We start from the raw sequence: 22,814 nt of genomic DNA on the forward strand, positions 1-22,814 counted from the left end.
ATTGAAACTCTGACTGAGGTGTATCAGGGGAGTTTGAAAGGCTGTTCGCTAAACATCTAAAGTGCACCGGAGAGAGATGATGATGACCCCGCTCGAGGAGGGTAGGGGAGACGCTTACTCCAATAAAGGGGATTTTGACAAAGACATTGATGGAGGTGCGAGAGCAAGGAGAGAAGATGAAGGATGTGGAAGAGGCACTGTCGCAGCATAGCGACTAGCTCACCTCGATGAGGAGGAGCTGTGAAGGATGGTGGACAGCAATAAAGGGCTTAGAGCCAAATTGGAGGCCCTGGACAACAGGTTGTGGAGACAGAACTTGAGGATCATGGGCTTACCCGAAGGGGTGGAGGACGGAGGCCGACCGAGTACTTTGCGGACATGTTCACCTAGTTGATGGGTGAGGGGGAAAAACCCTCCCTCTATACGAGTTGGACAGGGCCGAGGGATTGGGAGTATTTGGTTGGATGTGGGATTGTTGGCAGATTACAGTTTGTGTGTTAGAATGGGGAAGGCAATCGAGGAATGTGTGAGGTTTAACTAAATGGCGAAGGACTCATACAGAGGTTTTGGAGGCTCTGAAGGCAGTGGTCAGGAGTGAGCGGTGAGGTTATTTCATTTCAGGCTAAGATGGATAAAGATGCAAGGGAGGAACATCAACGATTGATAGAAAATATTCTGGAAGTAGACGGGAGGACTCCGACGCGGGACCTTTGATGAAGAGGAAAGAGTTGCAGGCAAGGTTTGATCTGTTGTCCACAGGGAAAGCGGTGCGTAGCTGAGAAAGGCGAAGGGGGCCAACTATGAGTCTGGAAAGAAGGCCAGCCGTATGTTGGCCGGTCAGCTCCGTAGGCAAGCTGCGGCGAGGGAAATAGTTTGTGCGAGCTGGTGGTGGCGCCAGCGCAGATTACTAAGGTGTTTGAGGTGTTTTACAGAGACCTGTATAAGTTGGAACCACCAGCAGACGAGCTGAAGAGGGGGGAGTTTTTTTTTGGGGGGGGGGGGGGGGGGGGTCGCGGTTAAGAGTGCTGAAACATGGGTGAAGTGGAGAGGATGGGGCTGGAGGAGTGGTGGGGGTATAGAGGTGAAGGTGGTGATTGGGAGGATGCAAGCGGGAAAGGCAGCGGGGCCGGATGGTTTCCCGGTGGAATTCTATAATGAATTTAAGGATAAGCTGGCACCATTGTTGGTGGAAATGTTCAAGGATTCGATGGTCAGGCACATTTTGCCAAAAACAATGGGAGAGGCCTTCATCTCGCTGCTGCTAAAAAAGGATAAGGACCCGATGGACTGGGGGTCGTACAGGCTCATCTCTGCTGAATGCAGATGCAAGATATTGGCAACGGTGCTGGAATTAAAATTGGAGGTGTGCCTACATTGGGTGATTGGGGAGGATCAAATGGGGTTCACAAGTGCAGACAGCTGTCGTTGAATGTGCGGCAGCTGCTGAACGTGGTGCTTTCTCCATCAGTAGAAAGGGAGTTAGAGGTGGCATTAGATGCGGAGAAGGCGTTTGATCTGGTGGAGTGGAGCTATCTGATTGAGATGTTGGAGGTCCCCCATTCAATTTACATTGGCGAGAGCCCTTGGCCATTGCGCTTAAGAGTTCAAAGTTGTGGAAGAGGATAGTGGGGGACACAAATGATTTATCATTATACATTTTGGAGCCGGGCTCCTTGGTGGGGGACATAATGGGTTTGCTTCAAAGATTGGGGGATAAGCTGAATTTGGGGAAAAGTGAGCATTTTGTGGTATCTGTTCCAGGGATGGGGCAGAAGGATGCCATTCCATGTAGCAGCTTCTCATTTTAGATATCTGTAGGTACTGGTCTGGGATTGGGCGGGTCTTCGGAAATTGCATTTTTCGAGCTTCGTAGGGAGAGTGAAAGCGGATTTGTTGAGGTGAGATGGTCTTCCCCCGTCGTTGGCAGGTCGGATGCAGGCAGTTAAGATGAACATTTTGCTGCAATTTTTGTTTTTATTTCAGTGCCTCCCGGTCTTTTTGCGTTTTCAAGACTGGTTTCTTCATTCATTGGATGGGGAAGGTGGCACCTCAGAGGGGACGGCAGTCGGGGTGGGGTTGGTGTATGCATGTGTTAGGCCTCCCAAACCTGATCTTTTATTACTGGGCAACGAATGCGGAGAAGTTACGGGATTGGCATAGGGAGGCGGAAGCATTGTGGGTAAGAATGGAGGCAAGCATGTGTAGGGGGAAGCGTTGCGGGCGCTAGCAATGGCACCTGTTGGCTCCAGGGACGTATTCATGAAGTCTTGTGGTGGTGGCCATGCTGAAGACTTCAAGGCAATTCCAGCAGGTTGGGAGCAGGGTAGAGTGTGATATCGATCAGGAGGAATCACGGATTCAAGCCGATGAGGATGGATGCGAGGTTGCGGGGATGAGATAAGAGAAGGGCCAAGGAGATGAATGATCTGTTTCTAGGAGGACAGTTTGTGAACTTGGAGTTGATTGAGAAGTTTGGACTGGCACAAGAGGACAGCTTTCAGTGCATGCAGGTGCGGAACTTTGTGAAGGTCTTTCCAATAGCGCCCACCTCCTTGACGTTGGAGGAGCTGCTGTCAGTGGTGGGGCTGGAGTCGTCTCGGCGATTTATGGGAGGATTCTGGAGAAGGAGGTTGTTTCCATGGAGGGGATCACGGCCAAGTGGGAAAAGAAGTTGGGGCATCAGAGGAGGGAGTATGGAGTGAGGTGCTGCAGAGGGTGACTGCCTCAACCTCGTGTGCGAGGCTAGGGCCAATACAGCTGAACGTGGTGCACAGGGCACATCTGACAAAGTCAGATGGGGTAGAGAACACCTGTGAGCGGTGTATGTGGGGGGGGGGGAAAGGGAGTTGGGCCTGCTAACCATGGGAGTTTGGTCTCCTGGGGGCCATATTCAGGATGTCGGACCAGCCGGAGTTGCAAATGGGTGCGGGGGCAGATGTTTTAACTTTCCCGTCTCTGATTGCTCATAAGTGGGTTCTGTTGGGGTGGAGGTCAGCTTCTCCATCCTGTGCCTGGCGGAGCTCTTATCGCTGGAGAAGGTGAAATTAGCCGCACGGGGGTCGAATGATGGATTCCACAAAAGCTGGGGTTTGTTCATTTTGCCTTTTGGAGAGCTGGTTATCGTCGACCATTGGTGGTGGTGGGGGAGGGGGGTCTTCTTGTGTGGTGGGTTTAATATGTTGAGTTTTTTGTTATTGTTAAATGTTATAAACTGAAATTAAAACTTTTTAAAAAATAAACGGTAGAACAGAAACATCCATACCTGAACACGCATTTTAAAAAGCAAAATGCAGATGTATGTGGATGATACGCAGAAAGATGCCTTTTACAAACAGGAAATAAGCTACGTCTATGTGTTTTAAAAAATTTTTTTTAGAGCACCTTACTTTTTTCCCCCCAATTAAGGGCAATTTAACGTGGCCAATCCACCTACTCTGCACATCTTTGGGTTGTGGGGTGAAACCCACGCAGATACAAGGAGAATATGCAAATGTGTGCTATTAAATACAATTTCCTATTCATTGAACCAATAAATATCTTCTCACCGAATCGTGAACTATAACCTGCATAACATATAGTGCCATGCCAAAACTAAGATAAACAAGAACACCCATCCTATTCAGTTAAAGGAGACAAGCAATTTGTACATGACATACCACCAATCCTCAAGAAGCTTACTTTTCAAAGGACTTTCAGATCCATTCATTCCAACGCTTCCCGGCTCCTCAATCTTATAGACTTCATCCACCAATGAAATTCTGCAATCATTCAAAGAATCACCAGCGTCCCTGACAAAAATAAAATGATTATTTACAAAAATTAGCAAGCAAAGACCAAGAAGTCTGGGTCGTCATTTGGTATCAGCTGGATTCCAGCATACATGAATGGGTTACGCAGGTGGGGGAAGTGAAACATTGCAGAAAACATTTTTGCTTTGTAGTGTCACGGCTATAGTAAATTAAGAGTATTTTAATGTTTTTAGTTAACACTAAATAATATCCAATGATATTCCTCATTGCACATCAGACGGTAGTCATTTGGGAAAGACCTAACCATTTAAATTTGCAAGTATGCACCCTCTAGCAGAATGTATTGTTGTATTTAAAGTTCATAAAACACACCAACATAGATGACATTGTGATTGAGCAGTGCAACAGCATATATCTTTAATCAGCTTCCCAATTCTTTCATGCAGACCATTTAATAGTCATTGGCCACCTCATTAAGTCTTATTTTCTTTGCTTCGTCAAATGTACAAGTGTGATTTTTAAACGTCTTTCACAAGTAATTATTCCACTGAATGTTGAATGAATGCGCCCAAGGGCATGGAAATTGCTGCAGTAGCCGAAGATGATGGCTTCAGTCTTGCATACAGCAAGTTTATTTAATAAATCACAACATATTTTATTTTAAAAGCAAACAGGAAAGTCTATCCAAATCGGACTACTGAGCTGGACAACCCACTCCATTTGAAAAGTCAAAGTAATTCACAACTGTTCACAGAATATTACAGTGCAGAAGAGGCCCTTTGGCCCATTGAGTCTGCACCAACACGTGAAAAACACCTGACTTGCCTACTTAATCCCATTTGCCAACACTTGGCCCACAGCCTTGAATGTTATGACTTGCTAAGTTCTCATCCAGGTACTTTTTAAAGGATCGGAGTCAACCCACCTCTACCACCCTCCCAGGCTGTGCATTCCAGACTGTCACCACCCTCTGCATAAAAAGGTTTTCCTCACATCCCTCCTAAACCTCTTGCCCCTCACCTTGAACTTCCGTCCCCTCGTGACTGACCCTTGAACTAAGGGGATCAGCTGCTCACTATCCACCTTGTCCATTCACCACATAATCTTGTATACCTCAATCAGGTCGCGCTTCAATCTTCTCTCCTCCAGTGAAAACAACCCAAGCCTATTCAACCTCTCTTCATAACTCAAAATATTCCATCCCAGGCAACATCCTGGTGAATCACCTCTGCACCCCCTCCAGTGCAATCATACCCTTCTGTGGCAACCAGAATTGCACACAGTACTCCAGCTATGGCCTCACCAAAGTCCGACACAACTCCATAGAAGTCCCTGCTTCTGTAATTTATGCCTCGATTGATAACGGCAAGTGTCCCATATGCCTTTTTCTCCACCCTATTAACCTGCCCTTGGGCAGCACGGTGGTGCAGTGGTTAGCACTGCTGCCTCCAGCGCTTGAGACCCAGGTTCGATCCCGGCCCCCTGTCTTTGTGGTTTCACCCCCACAACCCAAAGATGTGCAAGTTAGGTAGATTGGCCACACTAAATTGCCCCTTAATTGGAAAAAAATAATTGGGTACTCTGAAAACAGAAGGGCAGGTGTTTAAAAAAATTTTTTTTTAAGAGGTCTATGGACAAATGTGCCCAAAATTCCCTTGTTCCTCAGAACTTCCCAGTATCAGGCCATTCATTGAATACTTCTTAGTCACATTATTCCCTCCAAAGTGTATCACATCATACTTTTCATGGTTAAATTCCATCTGCCACTTTTCTGCCCATTTGACCATCCCGTCTATATCTTCCTGTGACCCAAGACACTCAACCTCATTGTTAACCACCCGGCCAATCTTTGTGTCATCCGCAAACTTAATGATCCTACCCCCGACATAGTCATCTATGTTGTTTATATAAAATGACAAACAAACGGGGACCCAGCACAGCCACTGGACACTGGTTTCCAGTCACTAAACAAGCCATCACCCTCTGTCGCCTACAGCTAAGCCAATGTCCACCTTATCAAGTCACCCTGAATCCCATGTGCATTTGCCTTCTTTATAAGTCTCCCATGTGGGGACCTTGTCAAAGGCTTTGCTAAAATCCATGTAACCTACATCTACTGCAGTACCCTCATCTACACACCTGGTCACATGCTCAAAAAATTCAATCAAATTTGTTAGGCATGACCTCCCTCTGACAAAGCTATGCTGACTATTCCTGACCAACCTTGCTTCTCCAAGTGAAGATCGATTCTCTCCTTCAGATTGTTCTCCAATAGTTTCCCTGCCACCGCACGAGACTCACCGCTCTGCAGTTCCCTGGCTTATCTCTACAACCTTTCTCAAACAGTGGGAAACATTTGTAGTTCTCCAGTCCTCTGGCACCTTCCCGAGGCCGGATAGGAATTTAAAATTTGGGTCCGAGTCCCTGCAATCTCCTCCCTCGCTTCCCCCAGCATCCTGGGACACAATTCATCCGGACCTGAAGATCTGTCCACACCTCAAAAACCTCGTCCCTCCCTAGGACAATTTGCCTCTCAGTCTCTCTCCCAGAGTTCTATATCTACCTCCTCATTCTCTTGGATGAAGACAGATATGAAGTATTTGTTCAACATCCGACCAATGTCGTCTGGTTCCACCCATAGGTCCCTAATGGGCCCCAAATCCTTTGCTAGGTATCCTCTTTCCATTGATATACTTATAGAATAGCTTGGGATTTTCCCTACTTTGACCAGCCAGAGCTTTCTCATATCCCCTCTTTGCTCTCCTAATTTCTTTCTTAAGCTCCATCCTGTACTCCACTAATGCCACAGTTGATTTGCTCCCGTTTTTCTTGCACAAAGCCTCTTTTCATAGAATTTACAGTGTAGGAGGCCATTCGGTCCATCAAGTCTGCACCGGACCTTGGAAAGAGCACCCTACTTAACCCGACCTAACCTTTAGGATCCTAAGTGGCAATTTAGCGTGGTCAATCTACCTATCCTGCACATCTTTGGACTGTGGGAGGAAACCGGAGCACCTGGTGGAAACCCATGCAGACACAGGGAGAAAGTGCAAACTCCACACACAGTCAACCGAGGACGGAATTCAACCTGGGACCCTGGAGCTGTGATGCAGTAGTGCTAACCACTGTGCCGCCCATCGTATCCGGATGTCTCTGGTCATCCACGATTCTCCAGACTGGTTACTCCTTCCTATTACCCTAGAGGGAAATGTTGGGCCTGTACCCTCCCCATTTCCTTTTTGAACTAAAATCCGCTCTCCCTCAATCCAAAACCTTTTTTGCAACTTGTTGATAACAAATTTAAATTGTACCAAGTTGTGGTCGCTATCACCAAAATGCTCCTCCGCCAACACATCAACCACCTATCCGGCTTCATTCCCCAGAATTAGGTCCAGCAACCACCTGTCCGGCTTCATTCCCCAGAATTAGGTCCAGCACTGCACTGTCCTTTGTTGGACTCTCTACATATTGAGCTTAAAAGTTAAGAACTCCACTCCATTTAAGCCATTAATACAATGACTATCCCAATTAATGTTGGGAAGTTGAAATCACCTAATATGCACTCTTCAATTTCCCGCTGACTATCTGGGGGTCACATCTAGCAATGTGGCTGTTCCCAAGCTCTACCCACAAAGCTTCATTTGACATCCCTCCAAGATTTCAGCTCTCCAATCACAGTAACGGACTCCTTAACTAATAATGCAATGCCTCCTCCTCTTTCACCCTCTTCCTCTGTTTCTTCCAAAGATTTTATATCCCGGGATGTTGAGCTGCCAACCTGCCCCTCCCTCAACCACATCTCCGTGATGGCTACTATATCACAATTCCACGTGTCAATCCTCATCCTTCACTCATCCGTTTTACCTGCAATACTCGTGGCATTAAAGTAGAGCTCATCCAGCCTCGTCTTACTCCCTCTGACTCGATTGCTTTTCTGTGTTTTGCTGTGTCTCTATTCTGCATCTCTTCCCCCTGCCAAATTAGTTTCAATTCCTCCCAGTAGCACTAGCAAACCCATCGGCAAGGATGTTCACTTGTACAGGTCCCACCTTCCCCAGAAACGGTCCCAGTGGTCCAGGAATCTGCAACCCTCCCTCTTGGGCCAACTCTTAAGCCACACAATCATCTGCACTATTCTCCTATTTCTGCATTCGCTGCATGTGACTGGGAGTAATCCAGAGATTACAACCCGAGAGGTCCTGCTTTTAAGTCTACCACCTAACTTCCTGAATTCTTGATGCATGGCCTCATCTCTCTTTCTACCTATGTCATTTGTACCGTGTACCATGACCTCTGCCTTATCACCCTCCTCTTCAGAATGCCCCGTGCCCGTTCAGATACACCCTTGAACTTAGTACAGCGAGTACTGAGACTTCCGGGTGCGGCGATGACCAGCTGAGTCGCACGTTTCGGCAGCTCCCTGTGAAACGGACTTTTGGGCTCTTGATAGGAGCCCCAACGGCAATTTTGACGGCTAAAAACACTGTGCGGTAAACCAGAAGGGAATCCCCCCTGGATACGGATGGAAAAAGGAGAGAGTGGCCAGATTGCAGTGGATCCTTTCGAACAGCGGCAAGGAAGGCAAGCAAAAACCAAGATGGCGTCGGAAGGTGGCAGTTTAACATGGGGCCCTGAACAACAAGAGTTCTTGAAATGCTGTGTGGAAGAGATCAAAAAGGAAATGAAGAAAGAGCTATTGGCCCCGATACTACAGGCGATCGAAGGGCTAAAGGAGGAACAAAAGACCCAGGAGCGGGAGCTTCGGGTCGTGAAGGCAAAGGCAGCCGAGAATGAGGACGATATACAGGGCCTGGTGGTGAAGACGGAGACGCAGGAGGCACATCAGAAACGATGTGTGGAAAGGTTGGAGGCACTGGAAAACAACGCAAGGAGGAACAACCTGAGGATTCTTGGTCTTCCTGAAGGTGTGGAGGGAGCGGACGTCAGGACATATGTGAGCACGATGCTGCACTCGTTAATGGGAGCGGAGGCCCCGGCGGGTCCGTTGGAGGTGGAGGGAGCATACCGAGTGATGGCGCGAGGACCGAGAGCAGGAGAAATTCCCAGAGCCATAGTGGTGAGATTCCTCCGTTTTAAGGATAGAGAAATGGTCCTTAGATGGGCGAAGAAAACTCGGAGCAGTAAATGGGAGAACGCGGTGATCCGCGTTTATCAAGACTGGAGTGCGGAGGTGGCGAGAAGGAGGGCGAGCTTTAATCGGGCCAAGGCGGTGCTTCATAAAAAGAAGATAAAATTTGGAATGCTGCAACCGACAAGACTGTGGGTCACATATCGAGGGAGGCACCACTACTTTGAGACGGCGGATGAAGCGTGGACTTTTATTGTGGAAGAAAAACTGGAATGAGCGGGTTATTAAAAAGAACGTTCGAACAAAGTGGTGGGGCGAATGTGGGGGGCAAAGAGGGGTTTTATGTACTAATCCTGCGATGTGGTAACTTTTCTCTCTCCCACAGGTGGTGATGGGGGGAGATGGGGAGGTGGAGGAGATGGGGCGTTGGCCATTGGGGGCGGGGCCAAGGGAGAAGCGCGGGCTTGGTTCCCGCGCTATGATAATCATGGCGGGAATAGAGAAGCAGGACGGAGGGGGCGTCGCACGGTGCGAGCCGAGGTCACGGGGGGAAGCCGAGGTCAGCCAGAGTTTGCTGACTTCTGGGAGCAACATGGGGGGAGTAATTACGCTAGCGGGGGATCTAGCGGGGGGGGGGGGGTGGGGTGGGAGGGGGGAATTACTGGGTTGCTGCTGCTGGGGAAAGGGGGGAGCTGGTATGGGAGAGGATGGGCGGGGGGGGGGCACCGCCTGGGGGAGATACAGCTGCGTGGGAACCGGGTGAGGAGCTGGAAAAAGGTGATGGCTAATCGACAAGGGGGGGTAGGAAGCCCCCCAACTCGGCTGATCACGTGGAACGTGAGAGGGCTGAACGGGCCGATAAAGAGGGCACGGGTACTCGCACACCTTAAGAAACTTAAGGCAGATGTGGTTATGTTACAGGAAACGCACCTGAAACTGATAGACCAGGTTAGGCTACGCAAAGGATGGGTGGGGCAGGTGTTCCATTCGGGGCTAGATGCGAAAAACAGGGGGGTGGCTAGATTAGTGGGGAAGCGGGTAATGTTCGAGGCAAAGACTATAGTGGCGGATAACGGGGGCAGATACGTGATGGTGAGTGGCAAACTACAGGGGGAGACGGTGGTTTTGGTAAACGTATATGCCCCGAACTGGGATGATGCCAATTTTATGAGGCGGATGCTAGGACGCATTCCGGACCTAGAGATGGGAAAGCTGATAATGGGGGAGATTTTAATACGGTGTTGGAACCAGGGCTGGATAGGTCGAAGTCCAGGACTGGAAGGAGGCCGGCAGCAGCCAAGGTACTTAAAGATTTTATGGAGCAGATGGGAGGTGTAGACCCGTGGAGATTTAGCAGACCTAGGAGTAAGGAGTTCTCGTTTTTCTCCTATGTCCATAAAGTCTACTCGCGAATAGACTTTTTTGTGCTGGGTAGGGCATTGATCCCGAAGGTGAGGGGAACGGAGTATACGGCTATAGCCATTTCGGATCGCGCTCCACACTGGGTGGACTTGGAGATAGGGGAGGAAACAGGAGGGCGCCCACCCTGGAGAATGGACATGGGACTAATGGCAGATGAGGGGGTGTGTCTAAGGGTGAGGGGGTGCATTGAAAAGTACTTGGAACTCAATGATAATGGGGAGGTCCAGGTGGGAGTGGTCTGGGAGGCGCTGAAGGCGGTGGTTAGAGGGGAGCTGATATCAATAAGGGCACATAAAGGGAAGCAGGAGAGTAAGGAACGGGAGCGGTTGCTGCAAGAACTTTTGAGGGTGGACAGACAATATGCGGAAGCACCGGAGGAGGGACTGTACAGGGAAAGGCAAAGGCTACATGTAGAATTTGACTTGCTGACTACAGGCACTGCAGAGGCACAATGGAGGAAGGCACAGGGTGTACAGTACGAATATGGGGAGAAGGCGAGCAGGTTGCTGGCACACCAATTGAGGAAAAGGGGAGCAGCGAGGGAAATAGGGGGAGTGAGGGATGAGGAAGGAGAGATGGAGCGGGGAGCGGAGAGAGTGAATGGAGTGTTCAAGACATTTTATAAAAAATTATATGAAGCTCAACCCCCGGATGGGAGGGAGAGAATGATGGGCTTCTTGGATCGGCTGGAATTTCCCAAGGTGGAAGAGCAGGAAAGGGTGGGACTGGGAGCACAGATCGAGGTAGAAGAAGTGGTGAAAGGAATTAGGAGCATGCAGGCGGGAAAGGCCCCGGGACCGGATGGATTCCCAGTCGAATTCGATAGAAAATATGTGGACTTGCTCGCCCCGGTACTGACGAGGACCTTTAATGAGGCAAAGCAAAGGGGACAACTGCCCCCGACTATGTCTGAAGCAACGATATCGCTTCTCTTAAAGAAGGAAAAGGACCCGCTACAATGCGGGTCCTATAGACCTATTTCCCTCCTAAATGTAGATGCCAAGGTCCTGGCCAAGGTAATGGCAATGAGAATAGAGGAATGTGTCCCGGGGGTGGTCCACGAGGACCAAACTGGGTTTGTGAAGGGGAGACAGCTGAACACGAATATACGGAGGTTGTTAGGGGTAATGATGGCGGCCCCACCAGAGGGAGAAACGGAGATAATAGTGGCGATGGATGCCGAGAAAGCATTTGATAGAGTGGAGTGGGATTATTTGTGGGAGGTGTTGAGGAGATTTGGTTTTGGAGAGTGGTATGTTAGATGGGTGCAGCTGTTGTATAGGGCCCCAGTGGCGAGCGTGGTCACGAATGGACGGGGATCTGCATATTTTCGGCTCCATAGAGGGACAAGGCAGGGATGCCCTCTGTCCCCATTATTGTTTGCACTGGCGATTGAGCCCCTGGCGATAGCGTTGAGGGGTTCCAAGAAGTGGAGGGGAGTATTTAGGGGAGGAGAAGAGCACCGGGTATCTTTGTATGCGGACGATTTGCTACTATACGTGGCGGCCCCGGCGGAGGGGATGCCAGAAATAATGCGGATACTTGGGGAGTTTGGGGATTTTTCAGGGTATAAATTGAACATGGGGCAAGTGAGTTGTTTGTGGTGCATCCAGGTGAGCAGAGTAGAGAAATAGAGGACCTACCGTTGAGGAAGGTAACAAGGGACTTTCGTTACCTGGGGATCCAGATAGCTAAGAATTGGGGCACATTGCATAGGTTAAATTTAACGCGGTTGGTGGAACAGATGGAGGAGGATTTCAAGAGATGGGATATGGTATCCCTGTCAATGGCAGGGAGGGTGCAGGCGGTTAAGATGGTGGTTCACCCGAGATTCCTCTTTGTGTTTCAATGCCTCCCGGTGGTGATCACGAAGGCTTCTTTTAAAAGGATTGAAAAGAGCATCATGGGTTTTGTGTGGGCCGGGAAGACCCCGAGAGTGAGGAAGGGATTCTTACAGCGTAGCAGGGATAGGGGGGGGCTGGCACTACCGAGCCTAAGTGAGTATTATTGGGCCGCTAATATTTCAATGGTGAGTAAGTGGATGGGAGAGGAGGAGGGAGCGGCGTGGAAGAGATTAGAGAGGGCGTTCTGTAGGGGGACTAGCCTACAGGCTATGGTGACAGCCCCATTGCCGTTCTCACCGAGGAACTACACCACAAGCCCGGTGGTGGTGGCTACACTGAAGATTTGGGGACAGTGGAGACGGCATAGGGGAAAGACTGGAGCCTTGGGGGGGTCCCCGATAAGAAACAACCATAGGTTTGCCCCGGGGGGAATGGATGGGGGATATGGAATGTGGCAAAGAGCAGGAATAACGCAACTGAAAGATCTGTTCGTGGATGGGAAGTTCGCGAGTCTGGGAGCGCTGACCGAGAAATATGGGTTGCCCCAAGGGAATGCATTCAGGTATATGCAACTGAGGGCTTTTGCGAGGCAACAGGTGAGGGAATTCCCGCAGCTCCCGACACAAGAGGTGCAGGACAGAGTGATCTCAAAGACATGGGTGGGGGATGGTAAGGTGTCAGATATATATAGGGAAATGAGGGACGAAGGGGAGACTATTGTAGATGAACTAAAAGGTAAATGGGAAGAAGAGCTGGGGGAGGAGATCGAGGAGGGGCTGTGGGCAGATGCCCTAAGCAGGGTAAACTCGCCGTCCTCGTGTGCCAGGCTAAGCCTGATTCAGTTTAAGGTATTACACAGGGCACATATGACTGGAGCACGGCTCAGTAAATTTTTTGGGGTGGAGGATAGGTGTGCGAGGTGCTCGAGAAGCCCAGCGAATCATACCCATATGTTTTGGTCATGCCCGGCACTACAGGGGTTTTGGATGGGGGTGACAAAGGTGCTTTCAAAAGTAGTAGGAGTCCGGGTCGAACCAAGCTGGGGGTTGGCTATATTTGGGGTTGCACAAGAGCCGGGAGTGCAGGAGGCGAGAGAGGCCGATGTTTTGGCCTTTGCGTCCCTAGTAGCCCGGCGCAGGATATTGCTAATGTGGAAAGAAGCCAAGCCCCCGGGGGTGGAGACCTGGATAAATGACATGGCAGGGTTTATAAAGCTAGAGCGGATTAAGTTCGTTCAAAGGGGGTCGGCTCAAAGGTTCACCAGGCGGTGGCAACCGTTCGTCGAATACCTCGCAGAAAGATAGACGTAATGGGAAAAAGAAGGCAGCAGCAGCAGCCCAGGATCGGGGGGGGGGGGGGGGGGGGGGGAAGGAACCAGAAGGACTCTCAGGGTTGTTAATATATACTGTATAGTATGTATAGGTCGTTGCTACAGATAATTATATATTGGACTGTTAAATTATATTTTTGGAGAGTGTTACTTGTGACAAGGCAGTTGCCAATTAGGGCTAGTTTTCATTTTTGTTATTTATTATTTATTCATTTTTTGTTTATAAAATAGGTCATTGTTATTTGTGTTGTTATAATATTGTGTAAAGGATGCACAATGTACTGTGTTGGTTGACCAAAAATTTTCAATAAAATATTTAATAAAAAAAAGTACAGCGAGTACTCCTGAAACAAGACACAAGACCAACACGTCCAACAAACTATTAAGATTCCTTACCCCAGAAGAATTTTTGCATAGATCTCTTTGATTGTCCTGGTCTCCCTCTTTCGTAGAATTTCTGCATCATACCAGTATCCTCGCTCTTTAGGTTCATCTGGGTTGTAATTCACCATCACCACATGTCCAACATGAATTTGGTGCCATTGCAAGACCACCCTCGCCCGTGGCCGGATGTCTTTGCATCGCAGCTGCACAATTCCATTTTCCGGGTAACTTGGAAATTTAAATAAATAATTTCCAAGTTACAATTTTCATATACATTACATTACACAAGTATAGAGTGTGGCAAAAATATTAATGAGAACTTTGTCAGTCTTCACCGTTGAAGATGATGCTCATCTGTCATGAAGATAATAAAACTAATAGTATTAACAATGGTGATCATGTTGTTTTAGAGACACATTGGACAAGACCCCCATGCCAGCTCCTTTTAGGGAAAGCCCACCAAATGCAACTCAGTGCCCAGGATCAAGGTCCACAGGGGTGGAAATCTCACCCCAGAGGGCTGCCAGCCAGAGACCAGAAGCATCAGCAGGAGAGATGGGAGCCACTGCTAATACACCCCGGAAGAGGCCTGGGATCATCAAAGGACCGAGGTGAGTGAGTGAGAGATCAGTGACAGGAGGAAGATTGGCCAGGGGATGGCTCTCAGCAGTTCCCTGTTACACTCTTGACCATATTTTTAATAGCTTACTGCATTCTGGGATTGTTCCTGCAGACTAAGTCAATAAATAAAGAGAAGAAATTGACCCGTGTAACTAACCATAGGTCAATCACTAATTGGAAAGATGCCTGAGGAAACCATTTAAGAGTACAACATTCGATCACTTAGAGAGGGGCATATTAGGGACACCAAATGAACAAAACGATCATGCTTTACAAGGTTAATTGTAGTTTTGAAGTCACAAAGAATGTGGGAAGCCCAATAAACATTGTATCTAAGTTATAAAAAGCTTTCGACAAGTTAACACACAAAGAGGATTCTCTACAGGGATCTGTGCCTCTGGTATCGGTGGTAATATGTTGAGTTGGATTGATAACAGAAGCAAAATGTAGTTATTGATTGATTGTGATCTTTTCTAGATTAGCCCCAAGTAGAGGCCAATAACGACTATTGCTTGCCTATTTTTATTTATGATGTAGCTGTTAGTGGTACAATTTTCAAATGATCGCATGAAAATGCCAGGCCCTTAGAGGACACTTGAATGCACTGGTGGATCTGGATAGGTCAGGGGATTAAGCCTGACAAATTAAGTGTCATTTTTTAAAATCGCAGTATTGTGCAGGGCAAAACACTAACAGAAAAATATCTTGGAGAAAGGAAGATATCTAGGTGTATGTGTTCCAGTGCATAAATCTCAAAAGTTCATGTGCAATGTTATGAAGTAATATATAGAGCAAATAGGATGCTGGATGTATTCAGGAGCCAGTTGACTGTAAGACAAAATATGCAAATTAGTAATTGTTCAAGTCCTTCATCAGACCTCAGTAAGAAATACTGTGTTCAGTCTCCTTACAAGATGGGTGGTAGTAAAGCAATGGAAAGGATACAGAGGTGGCACATTGGAATAATTCAGAGTTGAAAGTATTTTAATTATCAAGGTAGGACTTAAAGACAATACTCAAGAAGCTTTGGGTGATTTGATGGAGGTTTGTAAGCTGAAAACATGGTGTTCAAGTTGGAAGTTTAGAATCATAGAGGCCATGTGGCCCATTAAGTCTGCACCAACCTTTGGAAAGAATACCCTCCCTAGGTCCACACCCTGGCCCTATCCCCGTAACTCCATCTAATCTTCTGGACACTAAGGCGCGATTTATCATGGCCAATCCAGCTAATCTGCACATCTTTGGACTGGGGGAGGAAACTGAGCACCCGGAGGAAGCCCACACAGACACAGGGAGAATGTGCAAATTCCACAGACAGTCACCCAAGGCCGGAATTGAACCCGGGTCCTTGGCACTGTAAGGCAGCCATGGTAACCACTGTGCCATTCAGTTTGTTCTAATTGGTTAGGTTGAGTGATACAGGTGGGTCACAATTTTAAGTTGTTTAAGGCAAGATCAAGATGTCAGGTGTTTCATTTCCCCAGAGAACAGTTGACTGCTGGAACAGGCAGCTAACTCGGGCATTCGTGGCCAATCGTTGAATTCTTTGAAGCAAGAGCTGGGCCTCTTTCTTGCTGGGAAGGAGGTCACATCTTAAGTAATATCAGAGTCAGAGTGATCTCCAAAACTAGTTTTAATTTCCCATAGAGTCGGAGATGAATACACTAAATATTCCCCAGCCAATGATTTGTTTGAAGTTTTACCCAGGAGATTGCATGGTGATTGATTGGTGAAGTGTATATATGGTGATATATTAATAAATAGGGTTTGTGGGGGAAGAGAGGAAAGAGGAGAGGAGAATGACATTATTTTAGAGTTGGGGATCTTGTCTGCCAGTTGGAAAGGCAGTGAGATATCCACGTCGCTTCCTCAAGGAGGCCAGTCGGTATGAAGTACCTCTTCAGAACTTAAGTGGCGACCAGCAGGTCTCCCCTAGCACAAATTCCACCTACCGAGAACTAGCAACTTTCTTTTTGCTAAGGGGCAGCACGGAGTTGCAGTGGTTAGCACTACTGCCTCACGGCGCTGAGGATCTGGGTACAATCCCGGCCCCGGATCACTGCCAGTGTGGAGTTTGCACATTCTCCCGCGTGTGTGCGTCTCACCCTCACAACCCAGAAAGATGTGCAGAGTAAGTGAATTGGCCACGCTAAATTGTTCCTTAATTGGGAAAAAAAGAATTGGGTAATCTGAATTTTTAAAAAAAACTTTCTCTTTGCTTACTAGCGTTACAAGAAAGGTGGTGGTTGTTATGGGACCAACTGCCACTGGAGGCCCCGGATCGAGGTGTAATCCAGGCCAGAGGTTACTTATGGTGGGAGAGTTTGCAGAGTGTTGGGGTTATAAGCAACAAGGCAGAGTGTCGCCCTTCCAGATGTTGGGTCTCTTGTTCAAGCACAAAGTGCCTTTGAACGAAGATGCCTTCTGGCAGACCACAAGCAACCCGCACGTTTGCTGGTCATGCTCAGTGGCGATAGGTCTACCCACCATTGAGTTAATATCAGCAGTTGTGGGACGAGACCTTTAATTGGTCATAATTGTTCACTTAAGGACCTCCGTTGGCAGCTGAACAGGAGGTTTTACCTTAGACCTTCCCATCCCAGACTTAATTTTGGTGGAGTTGATAAGGTGGCACAATGCTTGCATGCCCCCACCCTATCTGATTTAATGCCCTCCATGCCTCCAAACATGCCAAAAGAAGTGGCATATAATTTCTCACGGCATCACAACTGTTTGGGACAGACTGGGTGGACCAGAGGGTCTCTTCCTGTCAGTTATTGTGTACATGTTCTTTAAACCCCTACTAATTCTTCAAACTACAGTAAATTACAAAATCTACAGCACAAAGAGGCAGTTGAGTCAAGTTGGTCTATGCCAGTATTTATAGCCTTCCTACTCCATTTACCTCTTTCCATCCTGCGTCTATATCACTAGTCTTTCCTCTTATGTATGTAAAATGGAGAGGAATCTTCCAAACGCACTATAGGATGATAGAACGGACAGCATCACGAATAGTCAGGGTGAACAAACTAATCGGTCAGCTTTTCACATTTTGCATATCTTCTAGACCAATTTGTCCAATTAAACACAGCCCAATTGTTCACACAAACCAGCAAGATCCAAAATAACATCTTATTTTGGGAATAGAAAAAAGATTAATGCTCCCTACAGAAGCATATACCCATGATGCCCTCCCATACCCAGTGAAATGTGCAGATTATATAGTTTGCCTAAGGTCTTTACATTAATGTGGACACATAACGTTGGCAGCCAAGATCCATGAAATTGCATCCCTCAAGTACCACTTCACCAGATAAGGAATATAAATAGGAACAAATAGGCATGGATTGGTAAATTGGAGGATACTGCCCCATCCCTTGTGTGGAAACAGCATGAGAGATAAATGGTACTCCTTATATTGTCATTTTAACATACTCTTCATATTTTATGTGATAAATCACATCTTCAGCAGCAATCTTTGTTTCTGCAGCTTTGCTTGAATGTGCAGACTCTTCATTATTGGTAGTATTACTTGCACTCTCGTCCTGTGTCACATTAACGACGACAGCTTCAAACCAAGCACCCATATGCATGTCTCGAGCATCAATCAATTCATTTATCTGAAAGAAAAAGCACAAATTCAACATATTTCAAACTGTTTACTGGTTACACATTACCAGGTGTCCTCTGGAGGGAGAAATTACTCAACCTACTATATAGCAAAGTAATTGCAAGTCAACAAAGCCAAAAGTGCCCGTTTAGCATTACTTAAATCAACCCAACATTATTTCACTGCCAAATCTTATATTTAGACTATGCAGTGCCACATAGTCATTTCAAGATCAGAAAATTCCCAATAGCGTTGTGATCTGTTCTATAAGTTTCTGTCTAATAATCAGCAATTCTGCCTGCCACCAAACATTTTCAACAGGCTAGATCATAGAAAGATTTTCCACGGCACTCTTACTTCAGGAGATGCCACCAACTGTAAATGTCAACATTTCCATCACCTGAATATTCAAAGTATAGGCATGCTTGAGATCTGATGGTTAGTAGGCTAATTCACATGAATGCAGTATAATTGCTGTAAAATTAAATTAATGGCTTAAAGTGGAGCTCTGTGTCTAAACACAAGATGCCCTGGTTCATAAAGTTGGCACTCAGTAGAAGTGCAGTCCAACACACAAGCACTCCTGCTTTCCCTGGCATTCACCCATGCTTTTCCCCTCAACAGCATCATGCCAACATATAGTTCCAGCAACATCTAAGCATGTCAATAAGCTATTAAATTCTGTTCAGGCCATTACAATAGAGTCCACAGCAGTGTGAGCCAAAGATATTTCAGAAATATTAGAAATCCCACTACTTTGGACGAGTACATTTTCAAAGGCTTTCAACAAATGTTATGAAAAATAAAGCTACACCAAGAGCTCAAGTTTTATCAAAACTTGTGTTGCAAGCTTCAAACTCTGACAGTTTAAATGTTGAAGCCTATAACCATTTAACTTTTATGGTCTAGCACACTTTATAGGGAATGGTGTGGAAAAAAAATTAATTATTTTGTCCAAGATCCATCCTTATAGCTCATCATAAATGATTACTTTTTGTGGAGGTAGCACCAAGCATTGAAGCAATGGTTCATGGCACTGCCAGAGAAAATTTAGAAATCAAGTTTGCAGCCACATCTGCATTGTAGAAAATAAATCTTGGCAAAATGCACAAAGTGAAAAACATGATTTTAAACTTACGCTTGAAAGTATGTGACATTCAACACGTGCAAGTGGTAGGTAATATAGTACAGAGAATCACCAAGTTGAGTCATATTTTTCATGTTCAAACAAATAAATTGATTCTGTTCGGTGGACAGGAATTCAGCTCCCTGCAAGCCAGGTTTCAGTAAAACTGATCAATTGGTAGAAATTGCCACTTTTAGAACAGAAAGATTTTAAAAATTATTCCTGATGTGGACAGTGCCTTAAAGCCAGCATTAATTGAAAGGTGGTGGCAAACCACCGTCTTCAGAGAATTTACAGTGCAGGAGGACATTGGGTCCATCGGTTCTGCACCAGCCGTTGAAAAGAGCATCCTAGGCCTCCACACTATCCCTGTAACCCCAACTAACCTTTTGGAAACTACGGGGCAATTTAGCATCGCCAATCCACCTAACCTGCACATCTTTGGACTGTGGGAGGAAACCGGAGCACCCGCAGGAAACCCACGCAGACAGGGGGAGAAAGTGCAAACTCCACACTGACAGTTACCCAAAGCCGGAATTGAACCTGGGACCCTGGAGCTGTGAGGCAGCAGCGTTAACCACTGTGCCACCATGTCTTGATTCGCTGCAGTCCCTGTGGTGAAAGTGCACCTTTCAATGCTATTTGACAAACTGCCACTGGGTCAAAATAGAGGGAGTGAACAGCGATAATATTCCCAATTTAAGATGATGAGTTGCAAATGGAACTGAAAACAGAGCGAGCATCTCTATTTCTGGTCTTATGATGAAGGAATAGTTGTTGTTGAAGCATATGGAGATGGTTGGGCCAAAGAAACTGCCTTAAAGAACTTGATGGCAGCAAGGTTGACAACTACAACCATTCTCCCAAGAAAGGTCACAGACCCAAAGGTTAACGTTGCTGACAGATATGCCAGACGCTGTATTTTTCCAGCATGTTCTGCCTTTATTTCATCTTCTTTTAATGTCAGAATGACTCCAGATATTGGAGATGTGCATTCCTGATCACCACTGGCCTTAACTTTAAGTAGGAGTCCTTGGTGCCAACATGGTCAAATGTTACCTTGATCGGTGGCATGTGGCGCAGTGGTTAGCACTGGGGCTGTGGCACCGAGGACCCGGGTTCGAATCCTGGCCCTGGTCACTGTCCGTGTGGAGTTTGCACATTCTCCCCATGCCTGCATGGGTTTCACCCCCACAACCCAAAGATGTGCAGGTTAGGTGGATTGCCCCTAAATTAAGTAAATTACCCCTTAATTGGAAAAAAAATAATAATTGGGTACTCTAAATTTATTTTTCTTTAAAAAAAATGTTACCTTGATATCACTCAACTCACCTCTGGCACTGGGGTGTTTCATCCATTTTTAGACCAATGGTCTGGAGTCAAGTAGACCCATCAGAACCCAAACTGAACACTGAGAGCAGGTTTGTTTCACCATTGACTCTATTGCTGATGATTGAGAGTAATCTGATGGGGCGGCAATCAACCTTTTGGATTTGTGCTGCTTCTTGTGATCAATACATAGCTAAACATTAGATATAATTCTTGGGGTCAAAGAGATCAAGGGATATGGGGGGGACGGTGGGGATCAGGGTACTGAACTTGGATGATCAGCCATGATCATAATGAATGATGGAGCAGGCTCGAAGGGCCGAATGGCCTTCTCCTGCTTCTATTTTCTATGTAAACAAGTTTCCACTGTCAGGAGATGCTGGCGTTGCAGCTGTACTGATCAGTTTGGCTAGCTATGGAGCACAGATCTGCAGCAATCTCCAGAACATTATAACTGCATTGATTTCAAAAAGATTAGAAACAATACTCTCGTACAAGCCAAATGTAAGAGTTCCATGCAAATTGCTACGGAGATTCTACAATTATATTAACTTGGAAGTCAACAATTTAAAAAGTGACTTGACTTGTGCTATACTAGGATTTTCCCCAAGAGGAGCATCATAGTTTGGATCTTCAAATGGAAGATTCAGATACTTAAAACAAAGACACCAGTACAACCAGTGTAACAGTTCTATTGATAAATAAAGAAAGACTTTGCTCACCTTATATAATCCAAACCCTGGGTCAATGAGATCAGGCTGAGTGGATGTTCCTGCCTGTCCATCCAATTCCATAGCAGCTTCACCATTATTAGAGTTCTTGTCTGATTCACTTTGTGCAGAACCACATCCAGAGTCTGTGTCAGACAGCTCTGCATCCTTTTCTTTTCTAGTGATGCCTTTTGTTACAACTTGATCAACCTGGCGAATAAGCAGCTGGATGATATCATTAAGTCCCACATTATAGTCAAAAAGTGAATGGGCATCTTCCATCTAAAAAGGAGAGAGATTAGACAGATTAGACAGTTATTACGGTACTATCTGAATTCAGACTCTGCATTTATCTCTTCACATCTACGGGCTACATTTAATGGTAATACTGTACATTTGATATCACCAAAGAACCATCATATAAAAAGCAATAAGCTGGGAAATGGAAAATATTGTTTTTTTTTAAATAAATTTAAAGTACCCAATTTTTTTTTCCAATTAAGGGGCATGGCCAATCCACCTACCTGCACATCTTTGGGTTGTGGAGGTGAGAACCACGCAGACACGAGGAGAATGTGCAAGCTCCACACAGATAGCGACCCGGGACCGGGATCAAACCCAGGTCCTCCTTACCGTGAGGCAGCAGTGCTAACCACTGCGCCGCCATGTCGCCCTATTGTTTTTTGTTTAATTGCTAAACTAGTATTACAGCCAACAGTAGCAACTGCAGTTACTGCATAGAAGTACCTTCCATTATCAAGCAGTGTCCTTTTAAATTAAAAATCCTGAAATTTAAAAAGCAGTCCATTCACAAGCTGAGTTTCTAATCTACATAACCATGCTTTTAACATGGGATGAAAACCATGCAACCACACATGCTCCAAAGTGGGAAACATTTGAGGGTGGGTTCTATTAGGCACATGACCACAGACATTTTACTGTCACTTTGGAAACTCAGGACTGTTAGTGATAATAGGATTCAAGATCCTAGGTTAGAAATTCTTTTTTACTTTGCTGTGACACCATATGACCTTCCCCCATGGAAATTTCAGCGAAGCAAGACAACAGAGTGGGGGGGGGGGGGGGGGGAATACAACAACTTGCAAATAAGCCTCCTACTGCAATGAAATCAAGAAATTAAATGCAACTTGCCTGACCAACAAGTTCAACAGCTGACAGGCAGCATTGTAAAGAACCGATGCAACATTGCTTTACTTTGAACACTGCGCAGAAAATTAGTTGTGGTTGTCCTGTGAGGGAATTCTTTTGAGCATACTGATCTGAGGTTTTAAATAGAAATATAGAAGCAGGAGAAGGCCATTCGAACCCTTGAGCCTGCTCTGCCATTCATTAAGATCATGACTGATCATCCAACTCAATAGCCTGATCTCGCCTTCCCCCCCATATCCTTTGATCTTCTTCGCCCCAAGTGCTTCTTGAAAACATACAATATTTTGGCCTCAACCACTTTCTGCGGTAGCAAATTCCACACGCTGACCACTCTGGGTGAAGAAATTATTCAGCTCTTACGGTGTACCCTGTATCCTCAGACTGTGACCCCTGGTTCTGGACACCCCACCATTGGGAACATCCTTCTTGC

General features: G+C 46.4%; 1 protein-coding gene across 2 annotated transcripts in view; it reads right to left on the bottom strand.

Moving 5' to 3' along the window:
* Positions 1-22,814, bottom strand: part of uhrf1 (ubiquitin-like with PHD and ring finger domains 1) — a 63,393-nt gene that overhangs the window by 28,425 nt on the left and 12,154 nt on the right. For both annotated transcript variants that reach the window (XM_072482758.1, XM_072482759.1), the window contains exons 2-5: positions 21,227-21,496; positions 17,875-18,059; positions 13,831-14,046; positions 3,679-3,788 (exon numbers count right to left, since the gene is read on the bottom strand). In XM_072482758.1, coding sequence (XP_072338859.1) covers positions 3,679-3,788; positions 13,831-14,046; positions 17,875-18,059; positions 21,227-21,496 — 781 coding nt within the window. The remainder of the gene's footprint in view (positions 1-3,678; positions 3,789-13,830; positions 14,047-17,874; positions 18,060-21,226; positions 21,497-22,814) is intronic.

This window comes from Scyliorhinus torazame, chromosome 18, assembly GCF_047496885.1.
Source record: "Scyliorhinus torazame isolate Kashiwa2021f chromosome 18, sScyTor2.1, whole genome shotgun sequence".
NCBI lineage: Eukaryota > Metazoa > Chordata > Chondrichthyes > Carcharhiniformes > Scyliorhinidae > Scyliorhinus > Scyliorhinus torazame.